Below are 27922 nucleotides of genomic sequence, written 5' to 3'. Positions count from 1 at the left end.
CGAGAGAGAGTTATTGCAATGCTAGCTCTCCTATTGGATTAGTTCCTCTCATTCTCATATCCCAACTACCCTCTTTAATTTGCTAGAAATCAAATAAATTTGTGCCTTAAAAGATCACTTAAATTTTGACTGAATAATACTTAAAGAATTATTATATTTTCAAATTGGTATATAGAATATATCATCCACTTCATTTAAATTGTAAGATTCGATTTATAAAATTTAAATTTTAAAATTTATCTTTTAAATTAAATTATACCATATAAATATTTTATTAAATATGCTTTACATGCCAATTTCATGAAAATATAATTTTTCATATTATCGGAGCAGCCCATATTTTTCAAAGCCCTCGAGTGAAGTTTCTTCGTTTTGATTAGGAAGTATCCTCCTAGCAAGGGAACTTGTCTTTGCCACATAATTATAGATTGCAATTCAATTTCAATGAAATTGGGTCATACTAGGTAAGCAGGGGAGCGCGTCTTCCATTCCACTTTTGGCCATCAACCTTGACGGAATTAGCACTTCCTCCTGTTCTCTTCTAATGAGTTTTATCATTCTTCATCTCTACCGATACTCTCGGGATTATAGATTCGATCTTATTTCAGACATCATGTGTTAATAAAAAATAAAATAAAATTCTATAATATCTATGCAATTTAATTAAAAAGTCACCTAAAACATATCATGTTATTAAAGATAATAAAAATTAGAACTAATAATAACTTCTTCACAATTTCTAAGATGAAAATAGTGTATTTCTCTTGCAATTTTGTTTCCTTTTTGACATCGCGAGCTCATACAGAAAATATCTGCAGCCTCTGGCTTTAGGTATGACAGTCGAAAAAACATATTCGAAATTAGAGCCACATGACAGATGAATAATACAATAAGAAGAAGAAGAAGAAGTGTAAAGAATTTTTCATTGATTTATTGCAAATTTGCCAAGCTTCCTTTGAGTATAACTGTTTGATCTACACCTTTAACACGAAAAATTGAAGAGAGTTTCATGTGGCAATAAACGAACGTAATAGTATCAGACCCAAAAAAAGGGTCAACCTGGAGAATCGTCTCTCCAGGCCACTTGCTTGATTGACAGAATTTTCAGACTCCAACAAAGAACTGTACTTGAAATTAGGGTTTGGCCCGTAAAGAGCCTGAATTCCTCTCACGTCGTCTATCTTCAGCTCCACCTTCTTCGTCCTTGGACCAATCCTCGGATACATGACAGACTCTTTCACCGAACTATGAGCAAGACCCAGTACGTGCCCGATCTCGTGGGTAGCCACCGATTCCAAATCGACGGCCACCTTTGACTTCTCCGATTCGAAGTCCACGGCCCACCTCTCCGCTGCATCCAGGTGGAGATTCCCGTTCTCCGGTGAGAAAGCATGAGCCAACACTCCCAGCACCCCATCGAACGGCTCTCCGTCGTAGTGATCCCCCCCGAAAAATCCAATTCGGATATTCGCCGATTGGTAGTCCATCGTCTCGGTGAAGTTCACCGGAATTACCGACTCCCACCTCGAGAAAGCGCGCCTAAAAGCCGTCCGAATATCGGACGAGCTCAAGTAATCGATCATGTTGGACGGATAGAAGGAGTAGGTTAGCGTCATCGGAGGCGGCCGGAGCCACCGCGGTTGGCCATTAAAGAAGGCAAAGTGACGCGTTGTATGCAAGTTATGCGAGTTGTGATCACTCATGCCACACCTCGGCGATATGATGGCCAATATAGTGTCGGTGTCGAGCTTTCCGGTGACCGGCAATCCAAGGTTTTGCTGGTAGAGAACAACGGCGGATTCGAATTGAGTGTCGAAGATATCATCGAATTCCTCCTTGCGCGGTGGCTTCCGGAGGTAACCAAAACGATTGAAGTAAGTCTTGAGCTCCGACATGCCGCTGACGCGGGAGCCCTTCCCGGCATGTAGGAACCGGATGAAGCCTTGCCACGTGGCGTTGTGGGCATCGACGGTTAGTACAGTTGACGAGTCTGGTGGGGCTCTGGCGGGAAGGCAAGGGCGGGAAAGACAGATGAAGAAGAAGGAGAAGAAGGAGAACATGCAGTGGTAACTGAAAAACGGAAACATAGTTACTACTGCTGTTAGTTGTCTTTTAGGGAAACAGAGAGGTTTCGGGATCGTTGAAATGGAAAAGCTTTATGAAGGAAGTTCGAATTAGAAAAACATGATCATATCACACTGTTTTGTTTCTTTTTTTTTTTCTTTTTTTCTTTTTAATAATGAAACAAATAATAATTCTTTGTATGAATTCTAGTAATCGTCGAAGTTTGGCTTTGATAGGATCGAAAGCACAAGAACATGCCGAGAAAGTTATGAAGATTCTGACGTGCGAGCCTTTCCATTGCGAGTTCTGACTTTGGTTGCGTCAAAGTGGGTCAACCACTGACTCTGTTTTATCGGTTGGGATTTATTTATTTATTTATTTATTGGGTTTATTCATTTGCCTATATTCATTTGGATTCCTCTCTTCTTTCTTGGTCAAGAGTGAAAGTGATCATATGAATAAATGGTACTGGTTTGATTTGTCCAAGTTTTAGGTCAAGCTTACTCCGTTGTTTGTTGACCAAAATTGATGATTTTCGTGTCATCTTCTTTAACTTCTACATTTAGAATGAGACCGTCTGTTGATGTTGGATCCACACGAATCACACAATGTGGAGCTACGTTTGGTCCCATCACAAACTTTACAAAATAATTTTGTGTACATCTTTTTTTTTTTTTTTGTTTGAACAAGAGACATTAGCAAATCGCATGCATATAATCTTATTCCGGTCCGAACCTAAAATACTATTAATCCATTATCTTATAGATAACACAACATCGTTGTGTGTTTTTAGTCCTCAATTTTAATTTTTTTTTTCTATAAATATGAATATTCAATTACAATCCGAATTTTTATAACTGAGTACATACCTAGATTACAGCCGAATTATAAACCCGGATGCAAATTTAAGCGTAACCGGACATCTCGGATCCGCATCTAGTTTACACCCTTAACACCCCTTCCTTTTCCCCTTCTTTATAAGTGGCTAGCCATAGCTAGCAGACGAAAATACGAAAATAAGAGGACTGCTAGAGGTACCCGGCGATGGGTACCTGTTGCGGAATCGGCTGACGTGGCATAATGCCACGTCATCCGATATAATAAATAAATTAAAAAAAAAAAACTGTAAATTTTTGAGGATGCAGTCTCTCCCCACCGCCGGTCGAAATCTCGACAAGTCACCTCTCGCTACATGTCCTCTTCCTCTTCTTCTACTTCTACGCCTTCTTCGACTTCCAATTCCCGACGATGTCTATCGCCGTTGGTTTCTCGGACGACTACGATGATGCCGATGCCTTCGGTATCGTCTCTGGCTAAACGTTCACAGTCAGTGGAGAGGAGGAGGACGGCCACTCCTCGGCCCAGTTCTCTGGACTCGAGAGCTGGGAGCGGCAATGGTGAAGTGTCTGCGGCTCAGAAGCTATTGTTCACTTCGGCGAGGAGCTTGTCGGTGTCGTTTCAGGGTGAATCGTTCTCGCTCCAAGTCAGCAAGGCGAAGCCTGCGCCGTCTCCATTGCCGAGCGTGAGGAAGGGTACTCCGGAGAGGAGGAATGCGACGACACCGACCAGAGCTGTCGATAAGACTGAAAACTCGAGGCTGGGGACGGATCAGCAGTGATGGCCTGCGCTGTGCCCATCGACGACGACTCCTCCAACGGGACGACCTCCTCCACCATCGACGGAAAAGCAGCAAACTGGGTCTCTTTCCAAATAGATTCAAGTTTTTGCTACGGTCTCTTTCGACCATCGACGTCGCAGTGCTCTTCTCCTCCACTTCCCATCGCCGGCATCCTTTCCACCATTTACAGAGTAGGTAAGGAAAATAAAAAAACTGAACAAAATCAAAATGGGTCTCTTTCCAACCAGAATTGAAATAAAAATTCATCAAACTCGACTAAAAAAATCCAGAAAGTTTCGGGAAGGAGATGATAAAGCTTGATCTCAGAGAGAGAGAGAGAAGTTTCAGTGAGAGAAGCAGTTATTATGTGAAAAATCAGTATTGCGTTTTGTAACAAGGAGAGAATGGAGCTTCGTTATCTGTTTGCTCTCACTGTGACGAAGGGAAGGGGGGGAGAACCGGGTGTATACGAAACACACCGTTTCATTTGCACACGTGGAGGGACGTGTACGCAAGGGGTACGCATTGCCGATTGCAAATAGAGTTTTCCCGAAAATAAATGCTGTACAAAGACTGCGTGGACATGGGCCTTTTATCCTAACCCAATCATATTTTTCCTTTAATAATTCATGTGGTTACCAAAATGGCCACGACTCTTAGAGGCTATAATCCTCCACCTATGTATATACAAATTATTGATATTTGAGTAATGCTGTGAGCAGTTTGTAGTCCATAAATGTTATATAATTATTTTAAAAATAAATAAAATTTATTATTAAAAAATTAATTTTTTTATATAAATTTTATATTTATTTATTTTTTTAAATAATTATACGATAATTACACACTCACTAATATAATTATCATTTCTCTTTATATTTATACACCATGATGACCGCATATTTTAGTCTCAACAGGAGTCGTTAAATGTCGGCATCCTCAGTTACGCTTTCTAACAAGCCAGCAGCCACGGACCATCTGGGTGCATGACGCAATCACAGCCACGGAGTTGATCTCTGTGTTTCTCTCTTATCGGTTGTTGCTTTCTTGGATCGATTTGAGTAAATGAATATGTGATCCCTAATGATCCATATATAAATAAATAATCCTGCATATATGCTACCTTTATAAAAAAAACTTTCGAGCACATGTTTCCTTGGAATATATAAAACCCTCAGTGATTTGCAGAGGCAGTAAGTGGAGATCGGTAACAAGTTCAAAGATGGAAGGATGTTGGGATTTTAATTTTCAAACTGTAATTATTATGCACAATATCTAGCTTGTTTAGTTGAACGGGCCAACTATCTTTGCTTAAACACGCCTAGCTTTTCTAGAGCGAATGATGTCATTGTCTTTGAATTTTATAATTGGAAAAGGATAGAAGGGAAAATGATAGAATGCTTCATTTTTCTTTTATTTTGATCGTATTATATATTTAATTAATTATTTAGTTATTTATTTATTTTTCTTAATAAGTAAGAAAGTTATTAATATATTTGTTTATTTTTTAAAAATATTTAAAGATATTTAAAAATTGTGAAAAAAAAGAAAGAAAAAATTTAAAAGTGAGATTTAGCATAGGGGCACGCCCGGCGGTCACCTAGCGTGGCACCCCTAACAATACCCTTTATAATTTTCAAGTTTATTAATTTTTTTTTATCTTTTTAAAAAAGGAGAATACAAGAAGAGAGGACGGAAGATCTTGACAAAAATCCTTTCACAAAAATTAATAAAAGATAAAAAAAAAAAAAAAATTAGGCGATGGACCAATAAATTCAAACGTACTAATTAATGTGTCACACTTCATATATCCGTATATAAGGAGTCGCGTAACTAGGATAATAAAATTTAAGATAAAAATACATTGCTCTTTATTTTAAAAAGTTTTACGAGCAAAATCTTCGTATTTTCTTCCCGCAAAATGAATGATATTTTAAATTAAATAAAAAGATTAAAGTTCATTTGGATAGTAAAATTTTTTTTATCTTATCTAATCTAATCTTATTATTAAATCAATTTTTATATAAAATATAACAAACAATTTAATTTTTTTTAATTCTTAAAATAAGAATAATATTAAAAAATAATATTCTAATAATATTTTATTTAACTTTTAATTTTTATCTCAACTTATTATCCAAACATCATCTAACAAGAATAGTTAATGAACTAGAGATAAGATTATCCTATGGTCTAGGAAAAAATTAAAATTAAAATTTAAAAAAAAAATAAAAAAAGAAAAAAAAAAGAAGACTATTCAACACCATTTTTGTATGGTCAATCTTTTTAGTCAATCTAAACGCTACAAGCCGGCTAACATCTATAGCTTTGTTTTTATCAGCAAAAATGATGGGAGGAGGCGATTAAAGATGATTTTCCTATCAATTGTTTTAAATACCGTATCGTATCAGTTAATATATTCTATATCGATCATTGGTCTGGTATAGGTATTACACCTATTTCATACCGGCCTATATTTCAACTCTTATTTTTTTTTTCATTTCTTCAAACTCCAAATTTATTTTTTAACTCCCAATTCAAATTAAGTTATTTATAATTTTTATATATGTATTATATATAATTTAGCTATATATAAACTATTATTTTAGAATATAATTTATACATATATCAACTATTTCGAAACGGTACCAATATCAAAATATTTCATTCTAATGCTTTGACCGGTACAGCTTCCGATACGGTATTTAAAACTTTGTCCCTACCATAGCTTAGATGACAAGAATAGTAGATGCTCCTTACAAGTCGGACTTAAGCCATAGCCTGACTCCAATCCCACGAGAGTATCAATGGTCCATGAGCTAATGGGTCACCAATAATCCTGAATGTTTTCCATTGCAAGATTCGACCCTAGAACCTAGTGCCTATTGACAAACTTATAAATCACTAAGCCACCACCCTAAGTGGTAACATCTATAGACCCTATTTATAAGTTCATTAAAATGGATACTCTCTTCAAAATAAAGATTTAGGTCTCGTTTAGTAACTTAAAAATACTTCAGTATATCTGTTAATAATGATAAAATAATTTACATGAAAATATTTTATTGAATTTTAAAAAATAAGAGAGAAAAAGTTGAATAAGAATATAAAAAATTTAGAAAATTATTTTTTAATATTATTTTTGTTTTGGAATTTGAAAAAATTGTATTTTTTTTGTGTTTTGTTTGAGAATTTGAGAAAGTTGTAATGATTAGATAATAATTAAATAAAAAAATTGAAAAAATAAAATGAAAAAAAGTGTTTTGTATTTAAAGGATGTTTGAGAATAAAATATTTAAGAATATATGAGAATACTTAAAAACAGTTGTATTGCTAAATATAACCAAACAATCTCATTTTTTTTTAAAACTATATCGCTCTCTATTTATTGAATTTCTCTCCATAAACGAAAGGTTATTGACTTAATTATTGGAGTATGTCCTCTCATCTAGAATACAAGAAATTTTATTAATGAGTAATATTACGTACAGTATTGGATTATATAAGCATCATATAGTCGCTTTAAAAAAGAATAGGGTCTACTATTAAAAAATTAATTTATTTTCATGTAAGTCCCGTATTTATTAACTTTTTTCAAAATGATTGTACAGCGCTTGCGCACTCACGACTGTAACTATCATTTCTCGTTATTGATTGATCGCAATTTTGAACGAAAAGCTCTTAATTGATTGCTATTTGAAGCGCCATACCAAACAGTTCATCGTCAAAAGAACAACAATGGGTTGTAGTTATTTGAGGTTGCTGTTCTTTCGTCCGTATTGTGTCGATCCCATACCAAGATGAAGAAGTCCAAGCATTGATCATAGTCATGCTTGTGGAAGTATTGCATTCTCTATTCTTAACCAAACAAGCACTATGTCTTCTTTACCCTCTAGCCAAGCAATGCAATGTGAATCCTCATGACTGAAACTACAAGCACCAATTCTCCTTGAACACTATGACACTCCTCCAATCACCACCACCATTACCATCTCGGCACGATTGCCCCCACAGCAGAATTGCAGCATCAGAGATTGACCAAGATGATGTTTGAAGCAAGGCTTGACAAATTAGAATCGGGTAAGGATTGATTTAATGTTGGAAGATTTAATTTGTTGAATCGGTCGATTCATAACAATTTTGAATTGATTATTTTAATGTTGATAAAAAGTACTAAAAATTACATATAATGCAATTCAAGCATATATCAAAACAACCACCTTTCTCAGCACAAGTAATTATTGGAAGTCTCGGTATAATCAGGAAGTGGATGTCCAGTAGGAAATTGGGCATTAGTTCCGTCAAGATTCTTGTTTTTGACGAGGCTGATCACATGCTAGCTGTGGATGGATTTAAAGATGATTCCTTGAAAATAAAGAAGGATATTGAAAGAATTCAAGTTCTCACTGCTAGGTTCTTCTGTTTTCTGCTACATTTAATGAAACCGTGAAAAATTTTGTATCAAGGATAGTCAAATATTACAATCAACAACTTTTTGTCAAGAAAGAAGAGTTATATTTAGAGGCTGGGAAATAGTACAAAGTACATTGTCCTGATGAACGTGCCAAGAATCTAGTGATTAAAGATAGAATGAATATTCGAGTTGGGAGAAAACTTGGGGCGGACAATAATACTTGTACGCATGAGAAATAGTCTTGCATAGGCACTTGTTGACCTTGGTTATAGAGTTATTACTGTAAAGGTAAAAATTGGCTAGGATTACATGACTGGATAATAAGGCTTGTCTTATGGGTGGGCAGCGGGGCCCTGAAACCCGCTGACCCGCCCCGTTCGCCCCGCCCCGGCATAGGGCAGAGCGGGGCCCCCCGGCCCGTATGGCCACCCCAAGCGGAGGCAAGGGACGGAAACGGACTCCCCCCGATCCGTTTTTCCTCCACCCCACACCGGTTATATCTATATATATAATATATAATATATAATATATTATATATTATATAGCTGGATACTTAAATGAAACGGCGCAGTTTTGTGGTAGACAAAACGGCGTCATTTCATTTCAGGGGTTTTATTATTAACCCACTAACTGAAATGGCACCGTTTTGTCCACCACAAAACGGCGCCGTTTCATTAATGGGTTAACCCTAACCCATCCCCCCCCCCCCCCCCCCGATCCCCTGATTCCCATCCCCTCCCCTCCCGAGTCCCGAGTCCCGAGTCCCCCTTCGGCCTTCCCCGTTTGCAATGCCCCCGTGTTCGGTGTTCCCTCCTCCCACCTGCAACCAGTCCGTCTGCCGCACGTGTTCCATCCTCCCTCTCTCTCGCACGACGCACGACGCCGAATGCACGCCGCACGGTAAATTTTCTCCTCCTCTTTTGATTTTCTCCGTTGATTTTTTATTTTTATTTTTATTTTTTTTGAGTTTTGATCGGAGATTGGAGATAGGATGGGGTTGAATCGGAGATGGAGAATGGGATTTGTGAATTGTGTGCTGTGGATTCATGTGATTGTGTGATTGTTTCGGATTGGTATTTTTTTGGATTCATTGGATTGTTTTTTTTTTTTTTTTGTAAATTTTATTGAAACCCTAAATTAAATTAGAGTTCCAATCCGAAACCCTAATTTTTTTATGGGGTTTAGAAACTAGTTTGTAAACTATTAAAAAATTGAGAATAATAAGAAATGTAACAATTAAATTCAATATTTCCATTGCATTTAACGGGATTAATATATTTAAACTGGATAGGGTTATAGATTCATATCAGTTGTCAAAGTCAGTTGAAGGTTTGTTGTGATATATGCTGAATATGAAATATAATCTCTATTGTGAGTTGTTTTGAGCTCTTTTTATTTTTTATTTTTATTTTTTTGAAATACTATTGGCAATTAGCTTTCTTTTAAACAGTCCAAAGTTGGCAATTTTGTTGGAAAGAATTAGTAGATCTAGACTGTTTGATCAACTAATCCATTGCACTAATTGATTCAATAGGTTATTAACTACTCATCATATGTTTTACGTGGAATAGTTTAAGGGTAGGTTTGGTAAATAAGATAAGAATTTTGAGTTCATGAGATAAAAGTTTAAAATATTATTTTTTAGTATTATTATTGTTTTGAAATTTGTAAAAAGTTAAATTATTTATTATATTTTATGTGAAAATTTAAAAAAATTATAATGATAAAATAAAAATTTTAAATTAAAATGAGAATTTTAAGTTGAGATGTGTCTTTTAAATCTGTCCTAAGTCATTACTATTAAGTGATTTGCACATCAAATCATTTAAAATGTATATACGTACTACATCATTAATTAAGTGTAATTAAAAATAATAAAATATATCATTCATGATATATATTTTTTTTATTAAGGTATGCTAGCTGTATGCCTCAAGATAATAATAAATTATCCTTTTATTATTGAAGGCAAGTACAATTTTCTTTTGGAAGGAAACCATAAAAAAAAAAAAAAAAAAAAAAAAAAAAAAAAAAAATCGTACAGCTAGCGGTATATATATATACACACATTAATTATAGGTGTTTAATTCTTAGGGACAACTTTTCCGAGGTACATCCTATTCAAGCATCTCCTTTCTTCTTTCCGGGGTGTTAACTTAGCTTGCATCAAAGGTGAGCACTTTTTTTAGAATTTTTAATCAATTCTATAACCTACTCTAGCTTTAAAATTCTTTAAATATATATAAAATATTAACGTTAAATAATTATACAGTTGATATTTTGTTAGAACAAAATTTGTCACTTTCAACATATATTTATAAAATATCGTACATATTTAGGCGACAACTATTGGGATGGTAACGTTGATCATGTAAGAAAATCATATTCATTTATTGATGCATGACACATTAATATGTTTAAAATTATATTTGAGGGTCCTTCTCATGCTGTAAAGAGTTAAAATAAAAATCTTTATATTTATGTATGTGAGTGTCGGAAATGTTGATTTCACAAAATATTAGAATAAGTATTTGAATTTAAATCATAACATTATGTTAAAATAAAATAAAAAAAATTGACAGGTTATTTATTTATGACAAAAGAGTTGTAAGAATTAAAGATCATAATCAAGAGAAAATCACTAATTTGTATAGGTTATTAATTAAAAATAATACATGCATGAATTGAGACGTTTGGTGTCTGTCAAGATCATAATAAAGTAAGTGAGTGAATATTCATTTGTGTAATCATGAAAAATAATATTAGGGGTTTCAATCAATAAGGGGCCTAATTTGATTGTCGGGTTTCGGATTGGAACCCCAATCCGGGGTTCCAATCCGGGATTGGGGTTCCAATCCGAAACCCAATTATTTTTTTGATGTATTTGGTTTTGTATGCAGTTTGCCCTGATTGTGTTGGATTGCACTTAGAATTTTATTTTTATTTTTTATTTTTGTTGGAGAATCAGGAATGTCTTCGGATTTCAGTGATAGCTCGCCTTCCCCAGCCAACACCCCTACCCCAGAAACTAATCCTACTCCTACCCCTATAACGAGTACACCTTGCCCTGCTCCGAAGCCCACACAGGGCAAGAAACCTGTATCCATAGTTTAGCAACACTTTACCAAACTAGAGGGTAGTGACCCCAACAACCCACAAGCTAAATGTAATCACTGTGAAAAAATGTATGGATGTCACTATAGGAAACATGGTACATCCCAACTAAAGGTCCATCTAGACGAACAATGCAAGAAGAGTCCAATTTTAAAATCTTTCGTAGAGAAGGGTCAATCTAGACTAGATTTTAAAATGGCGGATGGGAGTAGTGGGGCGGGGGGGCCAACATTGAAGGGGTATACGAAGTATAACACCGATGAGTGTAGAAGGAAGTTAGCTCGTATGATTGTCATGGACGAGCTGCCTTTTCAGTTTGTGGAGGGTAAAGGGTTCCAAGAATTTGTCCAAGAGTTGGAATCGAGATTTGTACTTCTTTCTCGTCACACCGTGGCAAAGGATATTAAGAAGATATACCTCAGTGATAAAGATGTTTTGAGGAGCCAATTGGCGGGTTTGGTAGTTTGCCTCACTACCGATACTTGGACTTTAATCCAAAATATGAATTACATATCATTGACTGTGCATTTTGTTGATGCTGATTGGGTTCTGTACAAGAAGATTATTAAATTTTGTCAAATAACTGATCATAAGGGTGAGACGATTGGGAAGGCCTTGGAGGCCACAATAAAGGAGTGGGGGTTGGAAAAGGTTTTGTCTGTATCAGTTGATAATGCGTCGTCTAATGATGTCGCATTGAGATATCTAAAGAATTATCTTAAAGATGCAAATAAGACATTCTTGGGTGGTGAATACTTGCATGTTAGATGTGCTGCACATATTTTGAATTTAATTGTGACTGAGGGGTTGAAAGATGTTGATGACTCGGTTGCACGAGTTAGAATAGCTGTGAAATGGGTGATGTCTTCTCCTTCTAGATTAAAGAAATTCAAAGTTGCTGCAAAGGCTGCAGGCATAACATCGAAGAAGGGTCTTTGTACTGATGTTCCTACCAGATGAAATTCAACTTTCTTGATGTTGGAGGCGGCCCAAGAATATAAGGTAGCCTTTCAATTATTGGGTGATGAAGACATCCAATATGTCAAATACTTTGATGAGCACGGGGGATCACGACAGCCTAATGATGATAATTGGGTGGTAGTTTCTACTTTCGTTGATTTTCTTGGATTATTTTATGATGTCACATTAAATATATCTGGTTCTTTGTACCCTACATCCCATAAGTTTTGTCAACAAATATGTAGGGTAAAAGAAGAATTATGAAATATGCGTAGGAGTTCTAATGAAAGGATGAGGGGGATGACAGTAACCATGATGCTAAAATATGACAAGTATTGGGAAGATTTGACTAGAATGAATATTTTCTTATATGTGGCTGTTATTTTTGATCCCCGTCTGAAAGTTTCAAGCTTGTTATATGGGTTGAGACTTGTTCACGATCAGGTATGGACTGAAATTATTGGTGAATTGGCCTGAGATACCCTGAAAAAATTGTATGACGAGTTTATGGCAATTAAGGGTGGTACTACATCGAAGACACATACACCGACCCCAACGCCTTCTACAGATACCGTGATCGAGCCTCCTACAAGGAAGCGCAGAATGCCGTGGACTAAGACCCTCGCACAGAATTTCACACTAGTCCATCAATCTACAGGGGTCGTTTCTGAGTTAGACAACTATTTGTCAGCGGATATGGTCCAAGATGATGATGATCATTTCGATATATTAGGATGATGGAAGAATGCCTCAAAGAAATATCCCATCATTTCTGAAATTGCCCGCTGTATTTTGGCCATTCTTATTAGCACCGTTGCCTCAGAGTCAACCTTTAGTACCGGAGGTCGTATATTGGATCCTTTCTGTAGTTCATTGTCTCCTACAACTGTAGAGGCATTGATATGCACACAGAGTTGGACGATAGGAAAGGATATTCATGTTCCAGATATTTTAGATTTTAAGGAGACCGATGAGGGTGGTGATCAGTCTGGATTTGGACCACCTGGTAATTGTTTTTTATTTTATTATTTTAATTTATTTATATTCATTTCCATTTCATCATTATTAATTTTAATATTAATTTTTGTAATAACACATGAGACGTCTAGCACCTCTACAACATAAAAATGTGCGCAAGCCCGGGACGCCCCAACTGTCACACCCCTTGACTCAAAGACAAGTCACAGTTGACAAGCCTCTTTAGAATATTCAATTTTTAATTATTTGTTCAAATTTTGTATTCAATAATTTGTAATGTTGATACAATGTCCATTGGACACTTTTATGTTTGTAATTGTTTAGCCTTTCAATTTTGTAATAGTTTAGTTATTATTATTAGTTTATCACGTATTAGACTCTTAGACTAGTAACTTTTATTAGCCATAAAATCAATTACCATTCATAACACTTTTATTTTTATTCTAGTTTTTAAATTTTTTTTTTTCCTTTTTACTTATAATTTTATGGGCTGAAAAATGAAAATGACCTACAAGCTTTTTTTGGGCCTTTCAATACATACTTGTGGGCCATTTTGGCCCGTTGCTAAGGTTTCTGGGCCCAAAATGGCCCAAAAATTGCTTCTGGGCCATTTTCGGCCCAGAAAATGTTTCTGGGCCCAAGGCCCAGAAGGGGGGTGTGGGGGGCAGATGGATTGCCCCCCCACCCCGTACCTCGTCATGCCGGACGGGGTACCCTGCCCCCGCACACCGGGGGCAGGGGATGGGGGAGATTTTCCCCATCCGCCCCATGCGGGGGCGGGGGAAGGGGGGAGGGGTGTACCCCGCACCGTATGGTGCGGGTAGCATCCCTAGCTTGTCTTATCATATTATTTGAAATTGTTGAATGAATGTAAAAATAATTATTTATTTCTAAACAATGTTGAGTTTATCTAGAAGTCTTAGATATTATTTAGATAAGTTTTTGAGGTTAAAATCGAGTCCTGGTAAATTTGTATATATCCAGAAGAAAGCTGAATATAGATTAGTCAATATAGAAGAATGTTATTGTAAAATGTTAGCAGTCCGTTAAAACATATTTTCGCGACTATTGTTAACCGTCAGCAGAATCCTACTATGACTAAAACTCTTTCCAGACTTTCTATTTAAAGGAATTTGGTTTTGTATCTCACCAATGATTTTGAGCCATGAATTTTAGAGAGTATATTCTGAGCATTTATGAGAGAAAATTTACTTGAGAATTTTTATGGAGTTTTTCACCTCTTATTGAGTGTGATCGTGTTTTGAGTGTGAAGTAACATTGGTTAGATTTCAGCCTCTAGAATTCCAGAAAGGAAGTCAACATTTGAAAATCGCCAGAGGTTCTGGCTGCTACTACGGTAGAAGACAAACGGATCGTTTATCTAGGCAAGTAAGAGAGTCGAATTGTAAAGATTTTGTAATTGATGATTGCTTGTAATTGTTCTTCAAATAATAAGATTGACTTTCCTAAATTTGGCTGTCCCATAGGGCTTTACCTTTAAAGAGTTCTTTAAATGGTTTTTCTTCATAACCAATCATTGTGTCTTGTAAGTTTGATTATTTATTTTAAATATTTGATTAGTTATATAATCTTGATAATTGAGATCTAACCAATTTGTTCAAAAAAATTAGTAGATAATTTCGTAATTCATAGGGGTACGTTGGGAATTTTAACTACCATTCAAGGTGCTGTCAGTCCCGAGACAGAGACAAAATACATAGTCCAACTGATCTCCTTTGACCAATAACAAGTTAATCTGGTTATCAACTATAATCTTCCGGTGAAACTACATGAAACTTCCTCAGCCAGATTATGAGGTTTACTTGCATAGGATTGGTAGGGCTAGGCGATTTGCCCGCAAGGGAATTGTCTTTAACTTGTTGTGTGGTGATAGGGATAAGATGCTCGTCATGTCCAAAATTGAAGATTATTTTGGCACCCAAGTAACAAGGTTAATAAAGTTGCGTTTAGATGTTGAGCTGATATGAGATGAATTGAATTCTTTATGAATAATAATGAGTTTAGAATCTTAGATGGTGGAATGAGTTTTGCAGGTCCATCTATTATGAGTTTAGATGTGTTTAAATGTTAAGATGAGTTTATATTGATTTTATGGAAAGTTGAAAAATGATATGAATCTAATGTGTAAATAGGTGTTGAGTTAAAAAAAATTGTGGTCCTACATGTAAAGATATCTTGTTAAGTGATATTTAGTAATTTAAGAATTGTTTATTTAAATATTGAGTTAGGTTTAAATTTAAACTCAATTGATTCCATGTTCCAAACTTAGCTGAGATGTGATAGTGACGAAGAGTTCAACAATGCCCTCAAGGCAGCAGGATTGTTGTGATGAGTCATGATGTCCAGTCTAAATTCTTCACGAGGCCGGATGGAGTGATATTTTCACAAGAAATTTGTTTAAGAGTTCTTATAATGTTTTTGGCTTCTTGGAATGTTCAATTCCCTAGACTTTCTATATTCGTCTTGCATGGGCGAATCTTGTTTTTGCAGGTTGTTTGTGTTTCTTTGACTTTGATTGTCATGTTTCTTTTGATTTATTTTAGATTATTTTGTACTATAGTTTTATGATTTTTAATATTTTGATGCCTGAGTTTAGATCTTATTGATTTATCTATAACTCATAAGTGTTTAGTTTGTAACTACGATTTTCATCTACTACAAGTAAGAGCTATAAATAAACTTGAAGTACTGTCATCTTCCTAAAAATAAAAAATTAAAGTAATAGTATATTCAAGCTTTTTGATCCGTAATAATATATATGTATATATATTGCCCATCACCAAAACCAATATATATATAATGTATAAAATATAAATTTATTCACTGGTTTTAATGAAAATATTATATGATTTTAAATAATTTTGATATATATGTAATTCATGTATTTAATTTTGATATATATATATGTAATTTTGATATATATAAGTTATTATAAGCATATGAAAAATGTAGTATTTTTTACAAAACCACAAATTTAATATAAAAAATCGCATTCATCTCCTAATTGTTTTGTTCAACTAATGAAAATAAATAACTATATGTTTCATCTTTTCAATTTTTCTATGATTCTTTGATGAAAAATGTAATATATATTTACTTCTATCATATAAAAAAAAAAAAAAAATCTCAATTGTTGGACAATTTAAAAGTAAATACAGTTTTAATTCAGCTGGAATCGGTTCAAACCAATCCAAAATGAAGCAGTTTAATAAACAATTAAAAAATTCACTAAGATCGGTTCCCTTTCTTGCCGATTCGGGATGTTTGAAGTGAAACAACGTGCATCTGAATGATCTGATGGTATGGCAAATGAAATTAGATTTTACCTGTATTTGCTAGGAATTGTAGTGACTGCCAACAGGAAACGAAGAGCATGAGGCTTTGAGTCGGCCCATGTCGTTAATGGGCTTGGCCTTTTCTCTCAAGGGGTGTCATATAAAAAGACTTCTGTATACAAAAAACAAATATGAAATCACGTGCTGTATTGCCATGAATTAAGATCTTCTAATATTCATTTTGAAACTCAATACTCTTTTATTGAATAGGTATTTGGATAAAATTAGACAGTTCATGGCTCCGAACTTGATTTATTTACTAACATGATACAAATTGTCAAGATTTTTTAAAATACTTTCACGAGTTTTACGATCCATACTAATAAACATAAATATTATATGTGGACAAGTATTTCAAGAAATTTCAATCAATTGATCCACAATTTATATATATATCTCTACTTATATATAAGCGAGGATATATTAGCTACAGTATAGTACAGTAACTTTCTTTTCCATTTTTTAATTTTGTGTTTTATACGATTTGTCTTTTTTGTCCTTTTATCTTGTTCTTGTGTGTGCCCGTGTTTTCAGTGTGTTTGGGGGTTTTATTGTCATTATAGGTTGGGGCTTTATGGTCATTTCGCACGGCTGAGTAAATGTCAGTTTTGTACTGATTCTGATCATTTCGCCTGTTCGTCTCTCTGGTTGTCTGTTCGTCTCTCCCGTTCGTCCCTTCGGTTCATTTGGGTTTTTGGGTTTTCTATGCCGATTTGCATCATTTCGACCGTCCGTCTCTCTCCTTTGTCCCTTCAGTTCATTTGGGTTTTTTAGTTCTCTGTTTTTTCTTCTCCGGCTGTTGTTTGGTGTTTGTTCTTTCGTCTTATGGGTTTTGGGTGTGTGTGTTTTGTTGTTGATATGGGTTCGGTTGCTTTGGGTTTTCTGGGTTGGTTTTCGTTAGGTTCTTTTGGGTTTTGTGGGTTTTTGGCTTTGGTTATGGGTGTGTTTGTTTTGGTGTTGTTTTCGGTTTATTTGGTTTGGGTTTTTCGGTTGTCTCATCGTTTTTTACCTCTGTTTCATCTTTTCTGTCTGCATTTTGCTCTGAGTTTTCTGGGTTGGTTTTCGTTCGGTTGCTTTGGGTTTTCTGGGTTTTTGGGTTTGGTTATGGGTGTGTTTCTTTTGGTGTTGTTTTCGATTCATTTGCTATGGGTTTTTCGATTGTCTGTTTGTTTCTCACTTCCGTTTCGTCTTCTCTGGCTGGGTTTATTGATGGATGTTCTCTGACCGTTTGTTTATGGTTTTTGGGGACGTTCGAGGAGGGAAAAAAATCGTTTTTGGGTGTTGCATTTTCTGGGTTTTTTCATGGTTGTTGTCCGAACGTTTGTTTATGGTTTTTGGGAAGGAAAAAATTGTTTTTCGGTGTTGCTTTCGAGCCGTTTGTTCATTTTTCTCACTTCTGTTTCATCTTCTCCGGCTGGGTTTATTGATGGATGATGTCCAACCATTTGTTTATGGTTTTTGGGAACGTTCGAGGAGGGAAAAAAAATCGTTTTTGGGTGTTGCATTTTCTGGGTTTTTTGATGGTTGTTGTGCGAACGTTTGTTTATGGGTTTTGGGAAGGAAAAAATCGTTTTGCAGTGTTGCTTTCAAGCCGTTTGTTTATTTTCATTTGTTTATTTCATCTTCTTCGGTCATTTCTTTGATGTTTGTTGTTGTGGTTTCTGGCTTTTCAGATGGATCTTTTCCGATGGTTTCTTTGTCGTTTTTTCGAATGTTATAGAAGCGAAAAAATGAAATTTTTTAAATGGTTTCTGGGTTTTCGGATGCATCTTGTCCGGCGGTTTGTTGGTGGTTTTTTAAAGTGGTTTTTCCTGTCATTGTTTGTGATTTTTCGAAGCATGCCAAAACGAAGAAAAGAAATTTTTTTGTGCTCTTTGTGTTTCTGTTTGGATTTTCCGTTCTCTCTTTCGTGTATCTGTCCTTTGTTTCATCTTCTGTTAGTTTTTACATTTTGTATTTGTTACTTTGGCTTTGTTTATTTCACTGTTGTCTGTGCATTTTTGGTTCTGATTATTTGTGTTTTGCTATTGTTTACAAGAGGAAGAAAAGTTCTTTTTGCTACTATTTGTTTCTGTGTTTGTATTTATTTTTATTTTGGGTTTTTATGCTAAAATTCTTTTTGCTACTCTTTCGGTTTCTGTTTGTGGTGGTTTTCTGTTTGTTCTTGTTCATGCCGTGGTCAATGATGTGTATTATTTTTAAAGTTGTATTATAGTTGGATTTTAATGCCGTCATCAATGATGTCATTTGCATTTTTGCTGGGTCTTGATCCGGTGATCAATGATGCATTTTCTTTTTGTTGTTATATTTTGATGTTGCTTTAGAGTTTACATATTTTTTCGGCTTTTTATTCGTGGTGAATGATGGATTTGATATTTTCGTTTTTTCTGCAATTTTAATATTCGTTTAAACTTAACATATATGTGCCTATACTTATGTTTTTGAATTAGTGTATTAAATTAAAGTTTGCTTTTTTGTTTTATTTTTGGGTTTTATGCTAGAAGTTTTTTTGATATTATTAAAAATTAACATATATCTGTCTATATATACTTATACAAGTTTATTTACATATTTTTTGGGCTTTTTATGCTGTGATGAAGGATGCATTTGATATTAGTAAAAATTAACTTATATCTGTCTATACTTTCACATATGTATGGATATATGGGCTTCTACTTCTACTTATATATAAGCGAGGATGTATTAGCTAGGCTGATGTACAGTAACTTTCCTTTCTGTTTTAAAACCTTGTGTTTTATACAATTTGTCTTTTTTGTCATTTTATGTTGTTCTTGTGTGTATCCGTGTGTTTGGGTTTTTATTGTCATTGTTGGTTGGGGCTTTATGGTCATTTCGCTTAGCTGAGTATATCTCTACTTATATATGTATGCCTGTCCAATGTTGATGGGATGACAACTTTGGTTATGGTTTAATTGTTGCGTCAGAGATTTTTTTTTATCCTTTCATTAATTGTTTTGTCAGAGAATTTTTTTTTTATCCTTTCATTAATTGTTTTATTCTTCTGTCGTCCTTATGTTTCAGTTTAACTTCTTCATTTATCTTTCCAGTTAGTATCCTGTTCATGTTTCATTTCGTTACTTTAGTGTGTTTCTGGCCCGTTTGTTCAATCTTCAATCTGATGCGAACGGAATCAACCTGTTTGGTCATATTTCTTTGTTAATTTACTGTTATAGTTTCAATATGGCGTAAAGTGATGCAGCTGTATTTGCTTTTTAATTTGTAGGCATGTCAGAGATTTTTTTTTTTACTTTTTCTGAGATTTACCTCCTTCTGAAGGATTTGTCTGTATTGGTAATCGAAAACTCTGATTAATTTAAAATAAACTGTCTGTTCTCTCTCTCCAAAAGTCATTTCTTCTTTATTTCATCTTTTATTACTTGCCTTTTTTATCGCGTATAAAGCTCTATATATTTATAACTTCATTTATGACTTTCATCTCTATCATTTACTGCCATAGTTTCTCCTCTCTCTGCCGAAGTTCTTCTGGTTTTAAAATTAATTTTTCTGTTCAGTTCAGAAGTTCGCCTTTTTATCGTTCAAGGTTATTTCTTAAATTGTTTGTGAGGTTCTATTATTTCTTTAATGATTGTTATATCTTCTTTTCATTTGTTTTTATGTTGTTTATATCTGAGAAGTTATCTTCTTTATATTTTTGCAGTTATATTTATCTGTTCATGTATATTTAAAATGTTTTTATGTTCTGTTAAACTGTTGGTTGTATGTTCTGTGGATGAATTTTCTTGATTTATTTGAGGTTATATTTAATTTCCACTTTAGTTTTAAAGTTTTGGCACTTTTTCTGTTGTCACATCTAGGGCACATTCTTAGAATTTCTGCATTTTTTGTTTTTTGTTGTTTTTTGGTTTTATCCTCTAAGACCACGGGATCTTTTGGTTTTTTCAATGTGTTATTTTCATTTTATCTTTCTGACACGATGAGATTTTTTTTGTTTTGTTATTTTCTGATTTTACCCTCTGAGACCACGGGATATTTCGGTCTTTTCATTGTGTTATTTTCATTTTATCTTTCTGAGACGACGGGATTTTTTGTGTTTTGTTGTTTTCTGATTTTACACTCTGAGACCACGGCTTTTTTGTCTTGTTTAGTGATGTTTTTTACGGTCGGTTTTTAACTTGCCTTTGTTAATTTGTGATTTCAAATTTAGCTATATGATTGTTGGAATTTTGCTGATTGAAATTTTGGGCACTTTTTTTTTTTTTTTTTGTTGAATAAGCATATATCTTCTATTCACTGATGGTAGTTTTTTTTTTTTTCTTTCTTTCCTTTTGGTCTTTCTGGTGTCCGTTTAACGTTTCTAATTTCTTGATATTTGCTGCAGGGAATCTGGATTTGTTGTTTTGTTGATCAATTTCTTGAAGGTTTGTGTCTTATAGTTATAATTTTGGCTGTCTATAAATGTTTGTTGATTTGTTTGAAAGTGTAGAATTGCATTATAGATTCAAGTTAATTCATAATAAACTTCATTTATTGTTATATTGGTTGTAATGTTTAGAGTTTATATACTTTTATTACTTTTATTTTCTGACATTGTAAGTTCAGTAGCTGTTCTTAAAGAAGTTGGCTAATTCTGCTGGCTGGTTGGATTTTGTGATGGTTCAGTTTTTGGCCATTTATACGAACTTATAAATTGCATGATATTTTGCATGCATAACATATACAATGTTTTGTGAAGGTTATAACATATGCATAACATATACACTATTATACTTTTTATAAATATTGTATATAATTTTTATTTGTTTTTACCGAATTCTGTAAATATAATAAATGTTCTTTTTTGTTTGGTTTTATTGATAACCTGAAGTGTGGATGTATATAGTCTAATTAACGCCACCTTCACTAATTGTAGTGACTCTTGTATCTTTGGTTCTTTTTTTTAGTTATATAGTCTAATCATATCTATACATATTAGATATAATTCTTTTACTGTTTTAGCTATTCTGCTATTTGTAAAAAATTTATTTTTGTATTCTTTTACGTTTTGACATCTTCGCAAGGTACTTCATTTTGTACCACGTCAAAACAAATGTGCCAAAAAAAATGTTCTGAAACATACAAGTACACGGAATGGTTTAATGTGATTTTACTTTCTTTTGATCTCTTCCGATTTTACTTTCTTTTTCTTTGAAGACGTAAAACACTGTAAATTATTTTTAAACCAAGGCCGGTTATTAACATTTCCGTTTTTTTTTATAATATCTATTTGATTCTAAAATGAAAGGCTGCAAATATACGTTCCTTGTTTTTAAAAATAATAATTGAATGGACCACAATGAATTTACACGTTTTAAACTAACCTGTTTGAGTATTATTCATGAGCTGCCTTTTTTTAAATCTTCAAATTAAGTACAAAAAATTTGCGCATATTACACGAACCATTTTTACTACTGTTTATTTACTTCAACTGATGATTTAACGTATTATATCTTTCTGCAAATAACTAAAGCAATCTACGTTCTTTCTGCTTTTTAAATTTTCTTTTCGAAACTGTTTTTCATGTTTTTCCCATTTCCGTGTTAAATTGAACATGTTATTTTATTTACAAAACGAAGTGTCATTATGTTAAAGCCGTATAAGTCTTTTTGCAATATTAATAATTATCTAATTCATAAAATTTCTATTGCTGCAAGAATGCCAAAAAGAGGAACCACTTATATTTATTTGGGCGAAGCTATTCTATGCGTTAAGTGTTCCTGTAATGCGTCGGTGTGCATATATAATTTGTTCCAAAAATATTTTGAGAAATCAGTTATTAATCTCTTATTTAAAAAAATTTATATTTTGAGGTAAATAAATTTATATTTTATCTTTTAAGTATATTTTTAAAATTGTTTTCATTAATTTATAATTTAAGAGTTTTACCTAATAGCACTTAAACTTTAAATATTTAGAACATTTCTTCCTATACAAGAAATAAAAATTAAATCTATTTAAACGGGTATATGTAAATATTTGGGATTTATTTAATTTACATTGTAAAATGAAAATTCATTTCGATCCCAGTATAATATTTCCTATAACCCTTATAATAGATTTTTTAATTTTTTTTTTATGTTTCTTGTAAATGAGGAATGTTCTCAGTATTTTTAGTTAGAATTGTTATTTTTTCCGTAAAATTCTTATTAAATAATATGTTTGTTCCTCAAATTTATGAAATTAAAAAAATTTATATTTAAATATATTTTCGCTCATTTTGTAACTTCAAAAAATTTCTCGCTCAATAGACAATTCTTATTTTTTCTGTAAAATTCTTATTAAATAAAATTTTTATTCCTGAAATTTAAAAAATTAAAAAAATTTATATTGAAATATATTTTCGCTCATTTTCTAACTTCAAAAAATTTCTCGCTCAATAGACAATAAAAAACAAATTGAGTTATATCACCAAGCTGTTGTGATGTTCGTAACTCAACTTAAAATTAATTTTTTTTTTTAACATTTTTCCAAACGTTACTTTCTAAAATCCATAATAATACCGCAACCAAAAAAGAATCGGCCGAACATATTTAACTAAATATATTTCTTTTTAAATGGATACATATAAGGCAATATTCAGATCTAAGATTCAATGTGTTTGTTGTTAAACATAAAACCTTTTATTTATAATTTATAAATAATCATAAAAGTATAATATTTTTATATATAATATTTAAACACGACAAAGCATCCATAAAACTAAATTAAAATTTAAATCGATATTAATTTTCATACAAACTATAAATATAAAGTAAGTTTATCATTTTGTCTAAAAAAAAAACAAAAAACAACTATCCCAACCACATTTTTATACAAATAGTAAAGCCTGAACTTACAACAAATTTTAGACAGAAAAAAAATTTTTGAAAAAAAATTTTCAAGAAAAATAAATTTTCAAATCTAAAATGTCACTATCTAAAAAACAAGTTTAACTTGCAAAAAAGATAAGCTTAACATATAACAAACTTTAGACAAATAAAAACAAATTTTGAAAAAAAACTTTGGAGAAAAATAAATTTTCAAAAATGCAAAATGTGAATTTCAGATAAACTATTCACAATTTAAAACATTTTGAATAATTATTTTTTTTTAAAAAAATATTTTCGTACTTTTAGTTTAAATTAGTATATATCAAAAAAATTTATATGTTACGAGTAAAATGAAGGATTTAACTTTTTGAAAAAAAAAAAAAAAGTTGAGAATGTGATATGGTATAAAAATAATCTTCAAACCAATGAAATTTATTAACAATAAAATGTATTCAAAAGTAAAGGGATGGCAAAAAAACTAAATTCTATTCTAAAAGTTATCTTTATATTTTTTGACGGGTCTAAAAATTGAAAATATTAATCTAAGAAAACTTAAATTATCTTTTCGATATTTAATTCTTAAAAATTAATTCTCATTAATAAATTTTTGTAAGCTAAAGTTTTATTTGTAAAAAAAAAAATTAATTAATAAAAATATAAAATGTACTAATTACTATACTTATCAACTTATCAAAACTTATAAAAAAATAATTATCTTCTCTGTATGTTTCTCTGTATGTTTTTGTCGTATAATATTTCTTCAATGTTTTTTTAAAAACAAGCCCTTTCAAAATTAAAAAATTATTATTTATTCAGACAGTATCAAATATTAATTGTAAAAAAGGTTATTATTCTTTTAGAATTTCAATTGGTACCAAAAAGATAAAAATATGAATTTTAATAACAAGTTGTTATACATTTGAAAGTTATATTTAGTTCAATTAATAAAATTGAATTCTAAATTTTATTTTATAATGTTTTTGTGTGAAAAATAGGAAATATATTTTAAGTCAAAGGAGAAAAGTCAACAGCAGCAATTATTGGGAAAAAAAAGTTGTAAGTGATTTTTTATAATGTTGAAAAAAATCATGATATATTTTTTTACTTCTATAATATTTTTGTTTCTCAAGCTGTTACAATCTTTTAAATTATTGCTTCTCGTATCATATACTAATATTTTAGAATTGTCTATCATAATAGAGTTTACTCTTGCCTTCATTATTGATGTGCAATTTTTTTAGCCTCCAATTTTTTTGCTTGATTTGAGATGAGCATTACTTTTTTTAATCAAATTATAAAATATTTATTCAATTCATAAAATTAAACAAATTCTTACTATAACATAACATTTAAAAAAATGTGATTGAAGCATTTCAACAAGATTCAAGAAAAAAGATGTTATACAAAGGTTTGCCTGAAGAAAAAAAAGCAGAAATTCGTCAAAAAGCTAGAGAAAGATATGCTCAGAAAAAAGCTGCGAAGAGTAGTTTGATTGGGCCAATAATTTAGAGCCATCCAACATAGATCAAGTCATTACATCTATTGATGGAACATCCAATGATTATCAGTCACAGATCTGGAATGCCGAAAATTGTAATTTCCAACAGACACAACTGAAAAGATGTCGTATTTCTGTTATTAACAACAACAGTGATGGAATTTCTTCCTTGCAAGGAGCATCTGTTTCTACAGACATCAATCTCTCCATGACAGATTCAGATGAATCTACATTTTCAAATTCTATGTCAGACTCTTCGATGATTCTAAATTCATATTTAGATTCATTCAATGAAAGTTCAACAAATGCACAGATTCAAACACAAATATCTGAACATTTAACAATCCAACAGGTTTAATATTTTTTTCACTATTCTGTTTCTTATTTTGTCACATTCTTTTTATCAAAGAATGATCTTCTCGCCCAAATAGGATCCTTCTATTTTGCAAGTACAATCAGCTTTTCAAAGGACTTCAACGACGACATATTTAGGTAAGTTAAAAAAAAAACAAATTTTATTTTTTTTAAACATTTTATCTTAATTCCTTTTTTTTCAATCTTAAGATAATAATTTAACAATTATTATTTTATCAACTCTAAACAATTTTCTTTTATTATATTTTTGAATCAACTTAATAGGTACAAGAGGTCGTCGCTTTTTTACACATAGGCATATACTGCAAAATGTTCCATTTGAAGCTTCTTTTTTACCAAATATGCCATCTTGTAGACATTGTAAAGCAAAGAATTTTTTCCATGAAACCAACAACTTCTGCTGTGCTGATGGATCAATCTCTTTGACAACAAATGCTGTTCCTAAACAACTGTATAGACTGTTTGTTTCAAACGATCCTAAGTCTATCCAATTTCGGACATACATTCGAACATACAATAATAAATTTGCTTTTACATCTTTTGGAGTTAAATTTGATAGAAATTTGAGTCAGAGAAACAGAGGTATCTATACATTTCGAGTTCAAGGTCAGATCTATCATTATCTTTCTGATTTAATTCCTTCAAACGGTCGGCCTTCAAATTTACAGTTATATTTCTATGATATTGAGCATGAATTCGAAAATTGTATTGTTGATTCAACAAGAATGGATCCATCAATTATTGCACAGCTTATGGATATTCTTCGTGTCAATCCATATTGTACATTTTTTCGTTCTCTTGGGGATCTACCAAGTTTGGAATATCAAAAAATACGCATCAGATCTAATCCTGGTTTAGATCAACGAGTATACAATGCTCCTACATCATCAGAAGTTGCAGCAATTTGGGTTGAAGATGACACTCTAGAGCAAGTAACACCTCGTGACATCTTTGTTTATAACCATGTTGGTGGAAGTCACATAGTTCAATATTATTTTGGATGTTATGATCCACTTCAATATCCATTGTTATTCCCTTTTGGCGATATTGGATGGCATCAAGGTATACAAAGAATCAACAGACGAGGAGCATCTATATCTAATCATACTCATGCTGCACAATCAATTGATCCACACCAATCAATATCTGCAGAAGAATTACTTAGACGAGAAGAGCAAGGTTATATACACCACTCCAAATGATTTATATATTTCATCTACAATTTATATATTAAAATATATAAATTACTAAATTTTTAACTATGATTTTCTGTAGTGTTGAGGAGAAACAGAAAAGATCCATTTGTTTCATGTCGTGAATACTATTGTTATAAATTACAAATCAGAGAAGATGTGAATTCAATTCTTCTACTGTCTGGTCGATTGTTTCAAAAATTTGTTGTCGATATGTATATTAAAATTGAAACATCAATATTAGATTATTTTCGCAGTAATCAACAACATATTCGATCTGAATTGTATCAAGGCATTGTGGACAGTATCAGTGTTGGAGAAACAAATGCTTCTAGAATTGGAAAACGCTTGATTCTACCATCATCTTTTATTGGAGGTCCAAGAGATATGCAAAAAAGATACATGGAAGCAATGACTTTAGTTCAGCGGTATGGAAAACCAGATATCTTTCTAACAATTACATGCAATCCAAATTGGAAAGAAATCTCAGCAGAGTTGAAACCACATGAAGAGACTCAAAATCGTCCTGATTTAATAGCTCGAATCTTCAGAGCAAAATTAAAAGAATTGAAGAATCAACTATTCAAACGAGAGATATTTGGAAAAGTTTCAGCGTATGTTTATGTCATTGAACATCAAAAAAGAGGACTTCCACATGCACATTTTTTGATCATCTTACATCGAGATTGGAAATTATATGCACCAGAATCTTTTGATCAGATTATTTCTGTAGAATTACCTGACAAAGACAAGAATTTGCATCTATATACAGCTGTTATAAAACATATGATGCATGGACCGTGTGGAGCCTTGAATCCAACAAACGTGTGCATGAAAAAGAATGGTCATTGCAAGAATAATTATCCAAGACATTTCGTGCCAAACACAACCATTGGGAATGATTGTTTTCCAATATATAAACGATCTGATGATGGAAGCACTGTGAAAATTAGAGGTCATGATTTAAATAATCGTTGGGTTGTTCCATACAATCCTTATTTGCTTGCGATGTTTGACTGTCATATTAATGTAAAAATTTGTTCTACAATAAAGGCAGTTAAATATTTTTACAAATATATTTACAAAGGTCATGACCGTGTTGCCTTTAATTTGGTTTCTGAACAACCAAATCAACAAATTGATGAAATTCAACAATTCTAATCAGCTCGATGGATTGCTCCGCCAGAAGCAATGTGGAGAATATACGGATTTATTATCAATGAAGTACATCCAGCAGTTTACAGCTTGCATTTACATCTTGAAAATCAACACCAAGTAACATTTCGAGCACATGAAAACTTGAACAATGTGATCAGTTCTGATCTTTCTGCAAAATCAATGTTAACAGAATTCTTTTCAACAAATCGAGTTGATGAAAACGCCAGAAAGTTGTTGTATAAAGAATTTCCAGAATTTTATGTTTGGAATCAACAATACAAAATATGGACAGTTCGAAAGAAACAGATTGTTATAGGCCGAATTGTAACAGCAAATCCTTCTGAAGGTGAAAGATATTATTTGCGAA

At 32.6% G+C, this 27922-nt stretch overlaps 2 protein-coding genes across 2 annotated transcripts; one reads left to right on the top strand and one right to left on the bottom strand.

Moving 5' to 3' along the window:
* Positions 1-905: 905 nt before the first annotated feature.
* Positions 906-2349, bottom strand: LOC122289105 (metalloendoproteinase 1-MMP-like). Its single transcript, XM_043096048.1, has one exon. It carries the CDS (start codon positions 2085-2087, stop codon positions 1008-1010), a length of 1080 nt encoding a protein of 359 aa, XP_042951982.1. The 5' UTR covers positions 2088-2349; the 3' UTR covers positions 906-1007.
* Positions 2350-3681: 1332 nt separating this feature from the next.
* On the top strand, positions 3682-27558 carry LOC122289344. Its single transcript, XM_043096325.1, has 5 exons — positions 3682-3873; positions 24900-25181; positions 25239-25321; positions 25560-26383; positions 26480-27558. The coding sequence occupies exons 1-5, from the start codon at positions 3682-3684 to the stop codon at positions 27556-27558; spliced, it is 2460 nt and encodes an 819-aa protein (XP_042952259.1).
* Positions 27559-27922: the final 364 nt, after the last annotated feature.

This window comes from Carya illinoinensis, chromosome 12, assembly GCF_018687715.1.
Source record: "Carya illinoinensis cultivar Pawnee chromosome 12, C.illinoinensisPawnee_v1, whole genome shotgun sequence".
Classification (NCBI taxonomy): Eukaryota; Viridiplantae; Streptophyta; class Magnoliopsida; order Fagales; family Juglandaceae; genus Carya; species Carya illinoinensis.
This window is presented reverse-complemented; position numbering and strand designations above follow the sequence as displayed.

What these genes read in the sequence shown, in the direction of transcription:
- LOC122289105 (XM_043096048.1), bottom strand. Translation starts at nt 2,087, where the DNA reads ATGTTTCCGTTTTTCAGTTACCACTGCATGTTCTCCTTCTTCTCCTTC.
- LOC122289344 (XM_043096325.1), top strand. Translation starts at nt 3,682, where the DNA reads ATGGCCTGCGCTGTGCCCATCGACGACGACTCCTCCAACGGGACGACC. An exon ending in TTCAACGACGACATATTTAG is followed by an intron (nt 25,322 to 25,559) that starts GTAAGTTAAAAA and finishes GCCATCTTGTAG; the next exon opens with ACATTGTAAAGCAAAGAATT. An exon ending in ACTTAGACGAGAAGAGCAAG is followed by an intron (nt 26,384 to 26,479) that starts GTTATATACACC and finishes GATTTTCTGTAG; the next exon opens with TGTTGAGGAGAAACAGAAAA.